Below are 15,344 nucleotides of genomic sequence, written 5' to 3'. Positions count from 1 at the left end.
GCATGCGCCCGCCATTTTGGAAGATGGCGGCGCCCAGGAAAGAAGACGGACGGACCACGGGAGGCTCGGTAAGTATGATGGGGTGGGGGGGGGGACGGGGGCGTGGATCGGAGCATCGCGGGGTAAATCGGAGCACGGGGGCGGGTCGGAGCACGGGGGGGGGGTGCATTGGAGCATCGGGGGGTGGATCGGACTGCAGGGGGGTGGATCGGACTGCAGGGGGGGTGGATCGGAGTGCAGGGGTGTGGTTGGAGCACGGGGGGTGATTGGAGCACGGGGGTGAGCGGACAAGAGCACGGGGGGAGCGGACAGGAGGACGGAGGGGAGCGGAGCAGTGTAAAGGACAGATCGGAGGGCTGGGGGGGCGATCGGTGGGGTGGGGGCACATCAATGTTTCCAGCCATGGCCGATGATATTGCAGCATCGGCCATGGCTGGATTGTAATATTTCACCAGTTATAATAGGTGAAACATTACAAATCGCTCTGATTGGCAGTTTCACTTTCAACAGCCAATCAGAGCGATCGTAGCCACGGGGGGGGGGGGGGGGGTGGGTGAAGCCACCCCCCCTGGGCTAAACTACCACTCCCCCTGTCCCTGCAGATTGGGTGAAATGGGAGTTAACCCTTTCACCGGATCTGCAGGGACGCGATCATTCTGTGACACAGCATATGCGTCACAGGTCGGATTGGCACCGACTTTCATGACGCATACCCTGTGTCACAGGTCGGGAAGGGGTTAAAGTAAGCTCTGGAGGCAGATTCTCAGCGACATTTAGGTCTGGCCCATAGTTCTTGACAGCTCATTTACATAGTAAGAGAAACATGGATTTCTCAGGAATAAGACATCAGATCGCAGATATCAAGGCATCATCATTTTCAGCTTCCTATGACCTACCTAGACAGCTTAAGGTACCGTCACACTGAACGATATCGCTAGCGATCCGTGACGTGCAGCGTCCTGGCTAGCGATATCGTTCAGTTTGACACACAGCAGCGATCAGAATCCTGCTGTGCCATCGTTGGTCGCTGCAGAAAGTCCAGCACTTTATTTCGTCGCTGGACTTCCTGCTGACATCGCTGAATCGGCGTGTGTGACGCCGATTCAGCAATGTCTTCGCTGGTAACCAGGGTAAACATCGGGTTACTAAGCGCAGGGCCGCGCTTAGTAACCCGATGTTTACCCTGGTTACCAGCGTAAAAGTAAAAAAAAAACAAAAAACACTACATACTTACCTTCCGCTGTCTGTCCCTCGGCGCTCTGCTTCTCTGCCCTGTGTAAGCACAGCGGCCGGAAAGCAGAGCGGTGACGTCTTTTTTTTACTTTTACGCTGGTAACCAGGGTAAACATAGGGTTACTAAGCGCGGCCCTGCGCTTAGTAACCCGATGTTTACCCTGGTTACCGGCATAGTTGGTCGCTGGAGAGCTGTCTGTGTGACAGCTCTCCAGCGACCAAACAGCGACGCTGCAGCGATCCGGATCGTTGTCGGTATCGCTGCAGCGTCGCTTAGTGTGACGGTACCTTTAGGAGTGTTGAGCCTACTGAAAGATTCCCTTTAAACAAGTGCCAATCAGCAAATAAGGTAGAGGGTCAATGGTCCTGTAGCACCACAAGTCAGCTGTTTGTAAACCTGCACTTAGATCATTGATATCTACAAGGAAAACACTTATCTGTATATCACTACATACATTACACATCCTCTGCCTAGATAAACCATCCTCCCTCTTCTTAACGGGTTTTCACGTAAACAAAGGGCACTTTAATCAATAGATCTTGGAATAAAAATATGTTTCACCATTGTATGTGTTTAAAAAAAAGTTCCTGGTGTAGCATGGCTAAAGGGTGTGTAGTCGATGGGAGGTATGTGCCACATAAGTGGCTGGTTGCTGTAATGTAGCCCGGAGTATTCCTTTCTTGCACATAATCTTGTATATGTGTTTCAGGACCTGTGGTAATGTCAGACCACATGGCTAATCATGTGATGGGTTACTGGGTGGGGTTAGCTCTTTATAAGACTGGCTAATCCTTTACACAGCAGAGATGTGTGGAGGTGAAACCCTCCTGAGTGTGTTACGGCTTCAGGACTGAGCCGGATGAACTGGACACTTGTTTTTCTTTACCTGAACCAAAGGCTATTTGTTTTCTGTTGTTTGCAACATGGTTTATGAAGCAATAAACCCAGTGAACTTTAAAGGAACACGTCTCCTGAGTGTCAGCCGTCGCAGCTGAGTGAGTGAAATCCTTACAATTGGTGGAGACGTGCGAGCAGCGTTCCCAGCGGAGACGTGAGTTTATTTTGAATGTCCTGGGTCAAGGCTGTTGCAAGCCAGCAAGCATTGCCGGAGAAAATGGAGGACCTGCTGAAACAATTGGTCCAGATGCAGTCACAGCAGGAGAAAAGGCAGCAAGAGACCAACAGGCTGTTGATGCAGCAGATACAACAGAGCCAGCAGGAGCAACGGCAGCAGATGCAACAAAGCCAGCAGGAGCAACGGCAGCAGTTACAACAGAGCCAGCAGCAGATGCAGCAGAGCCAGCAGGAGCAACGGCAGCAGATGCAGCAGAGCCAGCAGGAGCATCAGCAGCAGATGCAGCTTCTGGCAACCGCCATCCAGGGCAAGGCGAGCGCCCCAACCCCAGGTTTGGCTGATGACACCCACGTCCGGAAAACGGTAAGACGCGCGTTGCAGAAAATGACTCCCGGGGATGATGTTGAGGCCTTCCTGACGGTGTTTGAGAGGGTCGCTGAGAGGGAAAAACTTCCGCCAGAGCAGTGGGCAGAGGTACTTGCGCCATACCTGACGGGAGAACCCCAGAAGGCGTACTATGATTTGACCTTGCAGGATGCCAAAGAGTATCACAAATTGAAAGCCGAGATTCTCGCACGTTTGGGGGTGACACTGACTGTCAGGGCACAGCGAGTTCACTCCTGGGGCTATCACCGGGACAAACCACCTCGTTCCCAAATGTTTGATCTGTTGCACCTGGTCCAGAAATGGCTGCAGCCAGAATCCTCTGCGCCTGCACAGATGGTAGAACGGGTGATGATGGATCGGTTTGTCCATTCCCTCCCGAGGCCTATACAGTCTTGGGTTGCCCAGGGTGATCCCCAGAATGCCGACGAGCTGATCGGACTGGTTGAGAGGTACCAAGGGTTGGAAGGCTCCTTCGGGAGGCAGCCCATGCCGTACTGGGGATCCCAGAAGGCAGCTGAGTCCCAAAAAGGGGTGGTGCGTCCAAGGTCACAAAGGGCGGGGGAGGTGGTGCCCAAGGTCCCCACGGGTGATATTATTTGTTGGAGGTGCCACAAGCCAGGACATATAGCTGCCCGTTGTTCCCAAACCACTGAGCAGATGGACTGCAGCATGGGACGCCGTTGTTCATACTATGCGTATCCAGCTTGCAGTGTGAACTCTCCGCCCAACGAGGGACCTCAAGCATGTCCCGTGAAGGTGAACGGTCAAGCAGTAACGGCACTGTTAGACTCGGGGAGCCTAGTGACCCTGGTGAGGGCCACTTTTCCTCTCCACCTGCTCCCGGGAAAGAAGGTCGGAGTGCGGTGCATACATGGTGATGCAAAGGACTACCCTGTGGCCAGTGTGAACATTGAAACGACATGTGGCACGGAGTCCCACATAGTCGGCGTCGTTCAGGACTTGTTGCACCCTATAATTATTGGCCGGGATTTCTGTTTGTTTTGGGATTTGTGGGGAAAAGGTTCTGAGCTCCCTAGCAAGAGTAGGGAACCAGTGAACCCGGGAAGGGTGGTGCCACACCCCGAGTCAGACAGATTTCCTTTTTGTGTCCTGGCTGGAGATGAGGAGGAAGTGTCCCCTGCATCCGACATTCTGGAGTTAGAGGTATCCGGTGAAAATTTTGGGACTGCCCAACATAGGGACCCCACTCTGAGGGAAGCCTTTAATAATGTCACAGTTATTGACGGGGTGGTACAGGAGCCGGGGGCAGACACAAGATTTCCCCATTTTCTAATGAGCAGGGAGTTGTTGTACCGGGTCACGAAAACAAGGGAGGAGTTGGTAGAGCAGTTGGTAGTGCCGGGTCCATATAGACGGAAGGTGTTGGACATGGCCCATTCACACATCTTGGGTGGACACCTAGGGGTGGAAAAAACGCAGGAACGGGTTGTGCAGAGGTTCTATTGGCCTGGGTGCCACCGGGAAATAGTGAACTATTGCAGGTCCTGCCCTACATGTCAGCTAACTGCTCCCACTCCTCATTTCCGGAACCCCTTTGTGCCACTGCCCATTATTGAGGTGCCATTCGAGAGAATTGCCATGGACTTGGTCGGTCCCTTAGTTAAATCAGCCCGTGGCCATCAGTATATATTAGTCATCCTGGACTACGCCACACGCTATCCTGAGGCAATTCCCTTGAGAAATTCTTCTTCAAAGAGTATAGCTCGCGAGTTGGTCCATGTCTTTTCCCGGACAGGTCTGCCGAAGGAGATCCTGACTGACCAGGGGACACCTTTCATGAGCAAGGTGATGAGGGAACTATGCAAAGCCCTGAAAATCTCCCAGTTGAGGACCTCGGTGTACCATCCCCAGTCAGATGGCCTTGTTGAGAGATTTAACAAGACACTGAAGAGCATGCTGAGAAAAGCTATAGAGAAAGACGGTAGAGACTGGGATTGTCTCTTACCCTATTTGATGTTTTCCATTCGTGAAGTTCCACAGGCCTCCACAGGTTTCTCACCGTTTGAGCTTCTGTATGGCCGACATCCACGAGGACTCCTGGATATAGCCAAGGAAACCTGGGAAGCCGAAGTCACGCCCCACAGAAGCGTCATTGAGCATGTGGCCCCGATGCAGCAGAGGATTGCAAAGGTGATGCCTATCGTGAAAGAACACCTTCTCCAAGCACAAGAAGCTCAGGCCAGGGTCTACAACCGGTCTGCAAGAGTGAGGCAATTCAATCCGGGAGACCGAGTTCTTGTGTTAGTTCCGACAGTGGAAAGCAAGTTCTTGGCCAAATGGCAAGGGCCATATGAGGTTGTCGAGAAACTTGGTGAAGTAAACTATAAAATTCACCAACCAGGAAGACGGAAACCATTCCAAGTATACCATGTCAACCTTATCAAGCCGTGGCAAGATAGAGAGCCGACAGTAACTCCATCGTTGTTAAGCAACCCAGAAGATGAGGTTGGAGCGGTTACTATAGCGGAGACGCTATCGGAGTCCCAGAAACAGCAATGCCGGGAGTTACTCCAGAAAAACAGGGACCTGTTTTCCGAGTTGCCTGGGTACACGAAGGTCATAGAGCATGAGGTCCTGACAGAGCCCCATGTGCGCGTGAACGTGAAGCCCTATAGAATTCCTGAGGCCCGTCGAGAAATAGTCTCCAAGGAAGTGGAGCGTATGTTGAAGCTTGGAGTCATTGAGGAATCCAAGAGCGGTTGGTCGAGCCCAATTGTCCTGGTCCCAAAACCTGATGGGGAGTGGAGATTTTGCAACGACTATAGGAAGTTGAATGAGGTCTCCAAGTTCGACGCATATCCCATGCCCCGAGTTGATGAGCTCATCGAAAGGCTTGGGCCCGCCAGGTACATAACCACCTTGGATTTGACGAAGGGGTATTGGCTGATCCCCATGGCACAGGAAGCCAAGGAGAAGACGGGGTTTTCTACACCAGATGCATGCTTCCAGTATGTCCGGATGCCATTTGGCCTACAGGGAGCTCCGGCCACCTTCCAAAGGGCTATGGATAGAGTCCTTGCACCCCACAAGGCATACGCTGCTGCGTACCTAGATGATATCGTCATCTTTAGCCCGGACTGGGAGAGTCATCTGGAGAAAGTCCAAGCAGTGTTTGATGCAATAAGAGAGGCCGGATTTACAATAAACCCGAAGAAGTGTGCATTGGGTAAAGAAGAAGCTAAGTACCTTGGATACATAGTGGGTTATGGAGAAATAAAACCCCAAATCAGTAAAGTGGAGGCAATTCAAACATGGCCAAAACCAGTTTCCAAGAAGCAAGTTAAAGCCTTCCTGGGAATCGTGGGATATTACAGGAGGTTCATCCCAAACTTCGCCACAATGGCGGCGCCTCTGACTGACCTGCTAAAAGGGACAAAATCAGTAATGGTTAAGTGGTCCGAAGAAACAGATTCAGCCTTCCAAGAAATGAAAGAGGCTTTATGTAAGCAACCCGTTCTGATGGCCCCAAACTTCAAGAAAGAGTTTATTCTTCAGACAGATGCCTCAGATGTTGGGGTGGGAGCAGTCCTTTCCCAAGAACTACATGGGGAGGAGCATCCTGTTCTCTATCTGAGTAGGAAGCTGTCCTCATCTGAAAAGAACTACTCAGTCGTTGAGAAGGAGTGCTTGGCCATAAAATGGGCAGTGGACACATTGCGGTACTATCTGCTGGGACGTAAATTTAGACTGGTATCTGACCATGCCCCGCTTAGGTGGATGAGAGAAACGAAAGGAAGAAATGCTAGAGTCACCCGTTGGTTCTTAGCCCTGCAGGACTTCAGTTTCCATGTGGAACATAGGGCCGGAAAGCTGCACGGTAATGCGGATGCCCTATCGAGAATCCCTTGTTTAGTGGGGGAAAGTGCCAAGCCCCACGGCTTTAGGCAGAGGGGGGAGGTATGTAGCATGGCTAAAGGGTGTGTAGTCGATGGGAGGTATGTGCCACATAAGTGCCTGGTTGCTGTAATGTAGCCCGGAGTATTCCTTTCTTGCACATAATCTTGTATATGTGTTTCAGGACCTGTGGTAATGTCAGACCACATGGCTAATCATGTGATGGGTTACTGGGTGGGGTTAGCTCTTTATAAGACTGGCTAATCCTTTACACAGCAGAGATGTGTGGAGGTGAAACCCTCCTGAGTGTGTTACGGCTTCAGGACTGAGCCGGATGAACTGGACACTTGTTTTTCTTTACCTGAACCAAAGGCTATTTGTTTTCTGTTGTTTGCAACATGGTTTATGAAGCAATAAACCCAGTGAACTTTAAAGGAACACGTCTCCTGAGTGTCAGCCGTCGCAGCTGAGTGAGTGAAATCCTTACACTGGGCTGACAATCTTATAAATGTGTCCATGCTATGTTAATGGGACAACCCCTTTAACCCCTTAACGACCTCCGAAATGCCTTTTAACGGCGGCAGTTAAGGGTACTTAAACCACAGCGCCGTTAATTAACGGCGTTGTGGAAAAAGTGAATAGCGCCCCCCCAGAGTCGGATTTTCTCATTGGGTCTCGGTTGACGGGGGAAGCCGAGACCCCAGAGAACATGATTTGGGGGGGTTTTTACCGACCCCGGGTTGCGATCGCCGGTAATTAACCGTTTACCAGCGATCATAAAAAAGAAAAAAAAACACAATTCCCATTTAATTTCTCTGAGAAATGGGGTCCCCAATAGCCCCCCGATACTCACCTGTCTCCCCCGCTGCTCCTCGTGGCTCCCGATGGGCGCCGCAATCTTGTTCCGGCCAAAAAATGGTGGGCGCATGCGCAGTGCGCCCGCTGGCCGGCACCCGGAAAATCTTTGGGGTCTTGGCTGCCGGGGGTAGCCGAGACCCCAAAGAACATGATCTGGGTCGGTTTTGTTTTGCGATCGCCGGTAATTAACTGTTTACCGGCGATCGCAAAAAAAAAAGCGATCTTTCATTCTCTGTCCTATGATGTGATCGCACATCAGAGGACAGAGAAATAGGGGGATTCGGGGACCCTGCTATACTTACCGGTGTCCCTGGGTCCTCTTGCTTCTTCTCCTGGCTGCCAGCTTCTTCATCCGGAAAGAAAATGGCGGGCGCATGCGTAATGCGCCCACCATATTCTGCCGGCCAGCAGGTGGAGTAGTTGGGGCTAAATTTCGGATTGGGGTTGGGGCTAAATTTAGGGTTAGGATTAGGGTTGGGGCTAAATTTAGGGTTAGGGTTGGAGCTAAATTTAGGGTTAGGGTTGGGGCTGAATATAGGGTTAGGGTTGGGGCTAAATATAGGGTATGGGTTGGGGCTAAATTTAGGGTTAGGCTTCTTTTACACTTGCGTCGGTACGGGGCCGTTGCAATGCGTCAGCCCGACGCACGTTGTGAAAATTGTGCACAACGTGGGCAGCGGATGTAGTTTTTCAACGCATCTGCTGCCCAGTCTATGTCCTGGAGAGGAGGAGGCGGAGTTTTGGCCACGCATGCGGGGTCGGAAATGGCAGACGCGACGTACAAAAAAGTTACATTGAATGTTTTTTTGTGCCGACAGTCCACCAAGACACAACTGATCCAGTGCACGACGGACGCGATGTGTGGCCATCCATCGCGATCCGTCAGCAATACAAGTCTATGGGCAAAAAAACGCATCCTGCGGGCACATTTGCAGGATCCGTTTTTTGTCCAAAACGACGGATTGCGACGGATGCCACACGACGCAAGTGTGAAAGTAGCCTTAGGGCTAGGGTTAGGGTTGGGGCTAATGTTAGGGCTAGGGTTAAGGTTGGGGCTAAAGTTAGGGCTAGGGTTAGGGCTAAATTTAGGGTTAGGATTAGGGCTAGGGTTGGGGCTAAAGCTAGGGCTAGGGTTGCGGCTAAAGTTAGGGTTAGAGTTGGGATTAGGGTTAGGGTTTGGATTAGGGTTGGTATTAGGATTAGGGTTGGCATTAGGGTTACGCTTGGGATTAGGGTTAGGTTTGGGATTAGGGTTATGGTTAGGGTTGACATTAGGGTTGTTTTGGGGTTAGGGTTGTGATTATCGTTAGGGTTGTGATTAGGATTATGGATCGGGTTGGGATTAGGGTTAGGGGTGTGTTGGGGTTAGGGTTTGAGTTAGAATTGGGGGGTTTCCACTGTTTAGGTACATCAGGGGGTCTCCAAACACGACAGCCAATTTTGCGCTCAAAAAGTCAAATGGTGCTCCCTCCCTTCTGAGCTCTGCCGTGCGCCCAAACAGTGGTTTACCCCCACATAAGGGGCATCAGTGTACTCGGGATAAATTGGACAGCAACTTTTGGGGTCCAAATTCCCCTGTTACCCTTGTGAAAATAAAAACTTGGGGGCTACAAAATCTTTTTTGTGGAAAAAAAAAATATTTTTTATTTTCACGACTCTGCATTATAAACTTCTGTGATGCACTTGGGCATTCAAAGTTCTCACCACACATCTAGATAATTTCCTTGGGGGGTCTAGTTTCCAAAATGGGGTCACTTGTGGGGGGTTACTACTGTTTAGGTACATCAGGGGCTCTGTAAACGCAACATAACGCCCACAGACCATTCTATCAAAGTCTGCATTCCAAAACGGCGCTCCTTCCCATCCGAGCTCTGCCGTGCGCCCAAACAGTGGTTTACCCCCACATATGGCGCATCAGCGTACTCGGGATAAATTGAACAACAACTTTTGTGGTCCGATTTCTCCTGTTACCCTTGTGAAAATAAAAACTTGGGGGCTACAAAATCTTTTTTGGTGGAAAAAAAAATATTTTTTTATTATATTCAGGAGAAATTGCACAACAAAATTTATGGTTTAATTTCTGTTTTTACACTTGTGAAAATAAAAAAAAAATGGTTCTGAAGTAAAATGTTTGCAAAAAAAAGTTAAATGTTCATTTTTTCCTTCCACATTGTTTCAGTTCCTGTGAAGCACGTAAAGGGTTAATAAAGTTCTTGAATGTGGTTTTGAGAACCTTGAGGGGTGTAGTTTTTAGAATGGTGTCACACTTCATTATTTTCTATCATATAGACCCCTCAAAATGACTTCAAATGTGATGTGGTCCCTAAAAAAAAAAAGGTGTTGTAAAAATGAGAAATTGCTGGTCAACTTTTAACCCTTATAACTCCCTAACAAAAAAAAAAATTGTTTCCAAAATTGTGCTGATGTAAAGTAGACATGCGGGAAATGTTATTTATTAACTATTTTTTGTGACATATCTCTCTGATTTAAGGGCATAAAAATACAAAGTTTGAAAATTGCGAAATTTTAAACATTTTCGCCATATTTCCGTTTTTTTCATAAATAATCGCAAGTAATATCGAAGAAATGTTACCACTAACATGAAGTACAATATGTCACGAAAAAACAATCTCAGAATCAGCGGGATCCGTTGAAGCGTTCCAGAGTTATAACCTCATAAAGTGACAGTGGTCAGAATTGTAAAAATTGGCCTGGTCATTATTATTAAGTACCAAATTGGCTCTGTCACTAAGGGGTTAAAGCTACTGTCTTACCTTTGTTTAGATTGTATGTAAATTTTGCCTATTTACCGGTGTATGTGGCAAACACAACCCTGGGATGACCCCTCCTACGCTACTTTCACACTAGTGTCGGCATCGGCCCGTCGCAGTATACAAGCCTATGGAGAAAAAACGCATCCTGCAAAACGACGCATTGCGACGTGCGTCGTACGACGCTAGTGTGAAAGTAGCCTTTGCAATAGTGCCATTATTTTTGCTACAGAAGTGACTCTATGCTCAGTGTGCCTCAGTGTTACTGACTTGTTTGGCTAAAACATGCCACAATGAAAAGTGCAATCAGAGCCCAAAACAGACAATCAGTAAAGTAATGATGATTGTAGTTCCACCTGACATGCGATCAGCTCATTACTGGTTGTACTATATGAAAAAAAGACAATCAGTGCTACTGTACCAGAAAGCATTCAGCACAGCACAACACAGACAGCTGGAAGAAACTTGGGGAACCCCGGGGCAGCCTTGTCTCACTGCTTCCATGTAGCCTCTCCTGAATAACACAGCTCAGGCTGGCAGCTCATGGATTACAGAAGCCCATAAAGTGCCACAGTGTAATTACTGGGCTGCAGTGTAGGAAGCTCCGATCTACAGACACAGAAAACTAGGAAGATGATGTCAGCCTATGCATCAGTAATGGCAGCCGCCCGTGCACTCACCACAAGTACAGCAACACTCCCGCAGAGATCACCCACTTCAGTGTGCCCAGAGGTACGCTCCTAATCCGGAGCTCCGTGTCCGTGCTGTACTCACACCACGACGACATGGCTCCTGCACTGCCCCAGAACTGAAAGCAACTTCCACAGGACTCCGGAGGAGGAACACGTCACGGGCCGTCCTCACTGCCGAGGGAAGAGCACGACACTGGGAATTCCTAGTGCTGAGAGGAGAACACTGCACTACTATCTCACTGCTGAGGGAGAGCACTGCACTACTATCTCACTGCTGAGGGAGAGCACTGCACTACTATCTCACCACTGAGGGAGAGCACTGCACTACTATCTCACTGCTGAGGGAGAGCACTGCACTACTATCTCACCACTGAGGGAGAGCACTGCACTACTATCTCACTGCTGAGGGAGAGCACTGCACTACTATCTCACTGCTGAGGAGAGGACTGCACTACTATCTCACTGCTGAGGGAAGAGCACGACACTGGGAATTCCTAGTGCTGAGAGGAGAACACTGCACTACTATCTCACTGCTGAGGGAGAGCACTGCACTACTATCTCACTGCTGAGGGAGAGCACTGCACTACTATCTCACTGCTGAGGGAGAGCATTGCACTACTATCTCACTGCTGAGGAGAGGACTGCACTACTATCTCACTGCTGAGGGAGAGCACTGCACTACTATCTCACTGCTGAGGGAGAGCACTGCACTACTATCTCACTGCTGAGGGAGAGCACTGCACTACTATCTCACTGCTGAGGAGAGGACTGCACTACTATCTCACTGCTGAGGGAGAGCACTGCACTACTATCTCACTGCTGAGGGAGAGCACTGCACTACTATCTCACTGCCGAGGGAAGAGCACGACACTGGGAATTCCTAGTGCTGAGAGGAGAGCACTGCACTAGTATCTCACTGCTGAGGGAGAGCACTGCACTACTATCTCACTGCTGAGGGAGAGGACTGCACTACTATCTCACTGCTGAGGGAGAGCACTGCACTACTATCTCACTGCCAAGGGAAGAGCACGACACTGGGAATTCCTAGTGCTGAGAGGAGAGCACTGCACTAGTATCTCACTGCTGAGAGGAGAGGACTGCACTACTATCTCACTGCTGAGGGAGAGGACTGCACTACTATCTCACTGCTGAGGGAGAGCACTGCACTACTATCTCACTGCTGAGGAGAGCACTGCACTACTATCTCACTGCTGAGGGAGAGGACTGCACTACTATCTCACTGCTGAGGAGAGGACTGCACTACTATCTCACTGCTGAGGGAGAGCACTGCACTACTATCTCACTGCTGAGGAGAGCACTGCACTACTATCTCACCACTGAGGGACAGCACTGCACTAGTATCTCACTGCCGAGGGAAGAGCACGACACTGGGAATTCCTAGTGCTGAGAGGAGAGCACTGCACTACTATCTCACTGCTGAGGAGAGCACTGCACTACTATCTCACTGCTGAGGAGAGCACTGCACTACTATCTCACTGCCGAGGGAAGAGCACGACACTGGGAATTTCTAGTGCTGAGAGGAGAGCACTGCACTAGTATCTCACTGCTGAGGGAGAGGGCTGCACTAGTATCTCACTGCTGAGGGAGAGGGCTGCACTACTATCTCACTGCTGAGGAGAGCACTGCACTACTATCTCACCACTGAGGGAGAGCACTGCACTAGTATCTCACTGCTGAGGGAGAGCACTGCACTACTATCTCACTGCTGAGGAGAGGACTGCACTACTATCTCACTGCTGAGGGAGAGCACTGCACTACTATCTCACTGCTGAGGGAGAGGACTGCACTACTATCTCACTGCTGAGGGAGAGCACTGCACTACTATCTCACTGCTGAGGGAGAGCACTGCACTACTATCTCACTGCGGAGGAGAGGACTGCACTACTATCTCACTGCTGAGGGAGAGCACTGCACTACTATCTCACTGCTGAGGGAGAGGACTGCACTACTATCTCACTGCTGAGGGAGAGCACTGCACTACTATCTCACTGCTGAGGGAGAGCACTGCACTACTATCTCACTGCTGAGGAGAGCACTGCACTACTATCTCACTGCTGAGGAGAGCACTGCACTACTATCTCACCACTGAGGGACAGCACTGCACTAGTATCTCACTGCCGAGGAAAGAGCACGACACTGGGAATTCCTAGTGCTGAGAGGAGAGCACTGCACTACTATCTCACTGCTGAGGAGAGCACTGCACTACTATCTCACTGCTGAGGAGAGCACTGCACTACTATCTCACTGCTGAGGGAGAGGGCTGCACTAGTATCTCACTGCTGAGGGAGAGGGCTGCACTACTATCTCACTGCTGAGGAGAGCACTGCACTACTATCTCACCACTGAGGGAGAGCACTGCACTAGTATCTCACTGCTGAGGGAGAGGGCTGCACTAGTATCTCACTGCTGAGGGAGAGGGCTGCACTACTATCTCACTGCTGAGGAGAGCACTGCACTACTATCTCACCACTGAGGGAGAGCACTGCACTAGTATCTCACTGCTGAGGGAGAGCACTGCACTACTATCTCACTGCTGAGGAGAGGACTGCACTACTATCTCACTGCTGAGGGAGAGCACTGCACTACTATCTCACTGCTGAGGGAGAGGACTGCACTACTATCTCACTGCTGAGGGAGAGCACTGCACTACTATCTCACTGCTGAGGGAGAGCACTGCACTACTATCTCACTGCTGAGGAGAGGACTGCACTACTATCTCACTGCTGAGGGAGAGCACTGCACTACTATCTCACTGCTGAGGGAGAGGACTGCACTACTATCTCACTGCTGAGGGAGAGCACTGCACTACTATCTCACTGCTGAGGAAGAGCACTGCACTACTATCTCACTGCTGAGGAGAGGACTGCACTACTATCTCACTGCTGAAGGAGAGCACTGCACTACTATCTCACTGCTGAGGGAGAGGACTGCACTACTATCTCACTGCTGAGGGAGAGCACTGCACTACTATCTCACTGCCGAGGGAAGAGCACGACACTGGGAATTCCTAGTGCTGAGAGGAGAGCACTTCACTACTATCTCACTGCTGAGGGAGAGCACTGCACTACTATCTCACTGCTGAGGAGAGGACTGCACTAGTATCTCACTGCTGAGGGAGAGAACTGCACTACTATCTCACTGCTGAGGAAGAGGACTGCACTACTATCTCACTGCTGAGGAAGAGCACTGCACTACTATCTCACTGCTGAGGAGAGGACTGCACTACTATCTCACTGCTGAGGGAGAGCACTGCACTACTATCTCACTGCTGAGGGAGAGGACTGCACTACTATCTCACTGCTGAAGGAGAGCACTGCACTACTATCTCACTGCCGAGAGAAGAGCACGACACTGGGAATTCCTAGTGCTGAGAAGAGAGCACTGCACTACTATCTCACTGCTGAGGGAGAGCACTGCACTACTATCTCACTGCTGAGGGAGAGGACTGCACTACTATCTCACTGCTGAGGGAGAGCACTGCACTACTATCTCACTGCCGAGGGAAGAGCACGACACTGGGAATTCCTAGTGCTGAGAGGAGAGCACTGCACTAGTATCTCACTGCTGAGGGAGAGGACTGCACTACTATCTCACTGCTGAGGGAGAGCACTGCACTACTATCTCACTGCCAAGGGAAGAGCACGACACTGGGAATTCCTAGTGCTGAGAGGAGAGCACTGCACTAGTATCTCACTGCTGAGAGGAGAGGACTGCACTACTATCTCACTGCTGAGGAGAGGACTGCACTACTATCTCACAGCTGAGGGAGAGAACTGCACTACTATCTCACTGCTGAGGGAGAGGACTGCACTACTATCTCACTGCTGAGGGAGAGCACTGCACTACTATCTCACTGCCGAGGGAAGAGCACGACACTGGGAATTCCTAGTGCTGAGAGGAGAGCACTGCACTACTATCTCACTGCTGAGGAGAGCACTGCACTACTATCTCACTGCTGAGGAGAGCACTGCACTACTATCTCACTGCCGAGGGAAGAGCACGACACTGGGAATTTCTAGTGCTGAGAGGAGAGCACTGCACTAGTATCTCACTGCTGAGGGAGAGGGCTGCACTAGTATCTCACTGCTGAGGGAGAGGGCTGCACTACTATCTCACTGCTGAGGAGAGCACTGCACTACTATCTCACCACTGAGGGAGAGCACTGCACTAGTATCTCACTGCTGAGGGAGAGCACTGCACTACTATCTCACTGCTGAGGAGAGGACTGCACTACTATCTCACTGCTGAGGGAGAGCACTGCACTACTATCTCACTGCTGAGGGAGAGGACTGCACTACTATCTCACTGCTGAGGGAGAGCACTGCACTACTATCTCACTGCTGAGGGAGAGCACTGCACTACTATCTCACTGCGGAGGAGAGGACTGCACTACTATCTCACTGCTGAGGGAGAGCACTGCACTACTATCTCACTGCTGAGGGAGAGGACTG

The 15,344-nt window shown here is 50.4% G+C and overlaps 1 protein-coding gene across 2 annotated transcripts in view; it reads right to left on the bottom strand.

Moving 5' to 3' along the window:
* P2RX7 (purinergic receptor P2X 7) overlaps positions 1–11,054 on the bottom strand; it is a 122,258-nt gene extending 111,204 nt beyond the window's left edge. For both annotated transcript variants that reach the window (XM_069755337.1, XM_069755346.1), the window contains exon 1: positions 10,861–11,054. In XM_069755337.1, the coding sequence (XP_069611438.1) occupies positions 10,861–10,967 (107 nt within the window). In that variant the 5' untranslated portion in view covers positions 10,968–11,054. The remainder of the gene's footprint in view (positions 1–10,860) is intronic.
* Between the last annotated feature and the right edge of the window lie 4,290 nt (positions 11,055–15,344).

Source organism: Ranitomeya imitator, chromosome 1, assembly GCF_032444005.1.
Source record: "Ranitomeya imitator isolate aRanImi1 chromosome 1, aRanImi1.pri, whole genome shotgun sequence".
Lineage (NCBI taxonomy): Eukaryota > Metazoa > Chordata > Amphibia > Anura > Dendrobatidae > Ranitomeya > Ranitomeya imitator.
This window is presented reverse-complemented; position numbering and strand designations above follow the sequence as displayed.